The 3,134-nt window shown below is 36.9% G+C and overlaps 1 protein-coding gene and 1 long non-coding RNA gene across 2 annotated transcripts; one reads left to right on the forward strand and one right to left on the reverse strand.

Moving 5' to 3' along the window:
- The first annotated feature begins 460 nt into the window (after positions 1 to 460).
- Positions 461 to 855, forward strand: LOC106511616 (uncharacterized). Its single transcript, XR_001309546.1, has 3 exons — positions 461 to 502; positions 578 to 614; positions 704 to 855. It is a non-coding gene; the product is annotated as an uncharacterized LOC106511616 (long non-coding RNA).
- A 1,266-nt stretch (positions 856 to 2,121) lies between these two features.
- LOC106511612 (glycerol-3-phosphate acyltransferase 3) lies at positions 2,122 to 2,891 on the reverse strand (the record flags this gene model as incomplete). The annotated part of the gene is given in 2 exon segments (XM_014000368.1): positions 2,122 to 2,702; positions 2,812 to 2,891. Coding segments are annotated over 2 exon segments (198 nt in total), but the record flags the coding sequence as incomplete, so codon positions are not given.
- Between the last annotated feature and the right edge of the window lie 243 nt (positions 2,892 to 3,134).

The following is a 3,134-nucleotide window of genomic DNA, read 5'->3' on the forward strand; positions in this document are numbered from 1 at the left end:
TCACCATATATATTATATAAAATAATGAGAAATTATATTTGACTTCAGTTGGACCATATTCACTCAAAATCTAGTAAAAAAAACTTTCAACACATTTAGGTATCTACTTTGACTTGCTGTACAAAAAATTACATAAAAAAGTTTTCCTTTACAGATTTGCTTGAATGTATTTACAGATTTGCAATGATACCATTTTGTACAGTTTGTTTACTTTCTGATTCAGCTGCTTGACGTTTTAATGGTGTTTGGTGGATGTAAATATAGTTTCCATGAGATTTTAGCCAAGATTCTTAGGTTTCTCTTGAAACAAACATGTCCAGGTTCATCTGACAGATCTGAAGTTAACAGAAGTTAAAAGATATAGAAAATGGAAAAAGCTGTTTTGCCCCTGGTACCGGGGGAATGGGGCTCTTAATGCAACAACATAAAATCTTTCTCCTTTCTCAACACGTACAGGTATCAGAAACAGAAACAAAAGCAGAACACAGCCAACAGTGTGCAGGTAGGTGACGTCACCCAGCAGAGACTCTTGAATTACTGATGGAGAACTGATCTGTGAACTTTATCCTCCTCCCAGATGAGAGCAAATCTGACTCAACCCAAACACGATGAGGGTGAGGACACAAATACTTTGGAAAAAATTCAGGTTTAGACACTTACAGGGGTTGATCTTGAAATGTGTTTCTTTGAATTTTGCTTTTAGAGGCTGGAAAGGAAACACAGAAATTTGAAGGCAGTCAGAGATCCACTTCAGGACCAGCATCAGAAGGGAAGAAGACCAAAACATCGAAGCTGTGTGTTATCCTATAAAATGCCACCAGGATCAAATTAATAACCAATGAGGTGCCAAACTCAGGCAGTTGTTTTGTCATTGATTTATCTTAACAGCTCTGTGAGCAAACAGGGTGAGGGTCTTTTTTAAAACATATTTTGAGTGAAATATTCTTATTTTTTTAACATGGAGATAGGTAAAATTTGAACCTGGGTAATTATAACTCAGGATATTTAGTTGAGCTAAAAAGAACAAACCAAACTTCAGTTATTAGATTATTACAACTATGGTTGGTGCTGCTAGCTGGTGCTAATTAGCACCAACTAACAGTATTGTGGAAACCAAAACTCATTATAAACTAGACATGGGTTTTTACAATGTAAAAACAAGTGTGCATTGCCATGTAGCATGTCATTGCCTGCAGCATTGGACTTGCAGAATGAACTGTGACCAAGTTCAAAAGTGTTTTCTAATTATTATCAGTCAAACACCTGCCAAGTCAGCAGGTGTTTGTAATGAGCGTAATTGTGTGACGATGTATCAGCCTGAAAATATGTAGTTTTACTGAAATAGTTTGATCATAACTGGAATTGAACCCTGCTCTCATGCATGAAAGCCCACAGTGTTCAACATCAGTCTATAGGAGCTGTGGCAAAGAACAATCCCAGGGCTTGGATTGTATGTGTGCAGAAAGCGTTTACCTTGCCAATGCAATTATTGACACTAAACCGCATAATATTACAACAATAGAGCAGTATTGAGCCAATATTATTGTAAAACATCAAAATACAATCATATTAGTATTGTAAACACTACTGCTGAGTTTAAATATTATTAAACTATGGTGCAGTACCATATTGTGTAGATGCAGCAGGGGGCAGTATTGGACCAATACAAGGCTCCATTGACTGCCATTATAATTTATTAAACTATCATTTTTACAGGCACCAAAAGGCATAGCCATCATTTGGCACAGGAGCTTTACAGYTATAAATTACAATGGCAGCTCTAGGACAAAAGAATGCAGGAGTGGTATCGTGCCAAAGTTGAGATGACTTGGATGTGAAACGAATCCCRATAGTGTGCATTGCATTGGCAATGCACACTGACTAAAGATAATGAAGCCAACCAGTTTAAACATCTTACAAGTTTTTAACCATCTTAACTTTAATCATTACATCTTGAACCAAAGGTCCACTCGGTCACGTCTGATTCTGTCAACTTCAGGCTTGAAAACATGGCTCATCTCAAACCCACTAAACTTTCTGAMCCAATATTCTGCTCAAACCAACCCAACAAATACAACCCAGCCAGAGTTATTAAAACAAACTGACACAATCAGGTGCCAATCAGTGTTAATTATGTTGCAGTTTATTGAATGTGCTAAAATCACTTAAACATCAGTATTTTTATAAAAATGTTTAATGTTGTGTAATTTAATATAACAAATAGTTTTTCCTCTTTGCATAACTTCACAGCTGGTTTGCAATTTGTTGGATAAAATTTATTTAGAAACAAACAACAAATAGAAGATGCTTTTCGTTGGTTTTAACCAGTTGTTTGTCTTTAATCACAGATTTCATCCAATTAATTTTTTCATTATTATTTAGTCGCAACAATCAATATCCTAAGCAGAAAAAAAGAAAAAAAAGTAAAGTTCAATATTGCACTTGAGCTTGCTTCCTCTTTCCCAGTGAGACACACGAGTCCATTTGGTTACTGCATTGGGTTCAGTTGAGGTGAAACCTCTGGAGTGTAGTGCTCTTTTTGTTCCATAATGTTCTTRAGAAACACGACAGAAGGTCCATTGGTTCAACTGGAGAAAGAGCTGTCACTGTTGCTGTCGTCTCCGACCACCATGCTGCTGTACTTCTTCTGCTGCTGCTCCTTAAACGTCTCCTTCACCTTCGCTCTCTTCAGGCCTCCATCCCTGTGGGCAGATTATTACTTTAATCTCTCTTTAATCTCTCAAAATCCTCAGTCACCTTACAGAAAATTACTGAACTTCAAAAGGTAGAACTTTTTTTTTTAAAGCTTACCACTGTAGATCCACCAGCCCTCCCTGATGAGCTATGGCTGATTTTACTCTGTTGGCAAAGTGGACTGCATCCTCCCCCTCCTGACATTAAAAAATAAAGAATAAGTTTATTATATCTGATGTGTGAAGATTATTCTCTTAGACATATCCTGCTTTTAAATACTTCTTTTCACATTTAAATCATTCAGTTATAAAGTGGAACTGAATTCCTCCTTATTGTAACTCCACAAGCCCGGCCTCTTTTCTGAGGTGTCTCTCAGATCAACTCGTTTCGAGGTTGTTTCTTTAAATCCAAACAAGGTGCTTCATGCCCCACCTCCCTCT

Source organism: Austrofundulus limnaeus, unplaced genomic scaffold, assembly GCF_001266775.1.
Source record: "Austrofundulus limnaeus strain Quisiro unplaced genomic scaffold, Austrofundulus_limnaeus-1.0 Scaffold2997, whole genome shotgun sequence".
NCBI lineage: Eukaryota > Metazoa > Chordata > Actinopteri > Cyprinodontiformes > Rivulidae > Austrofundulus > Austrofundulus limnaeus.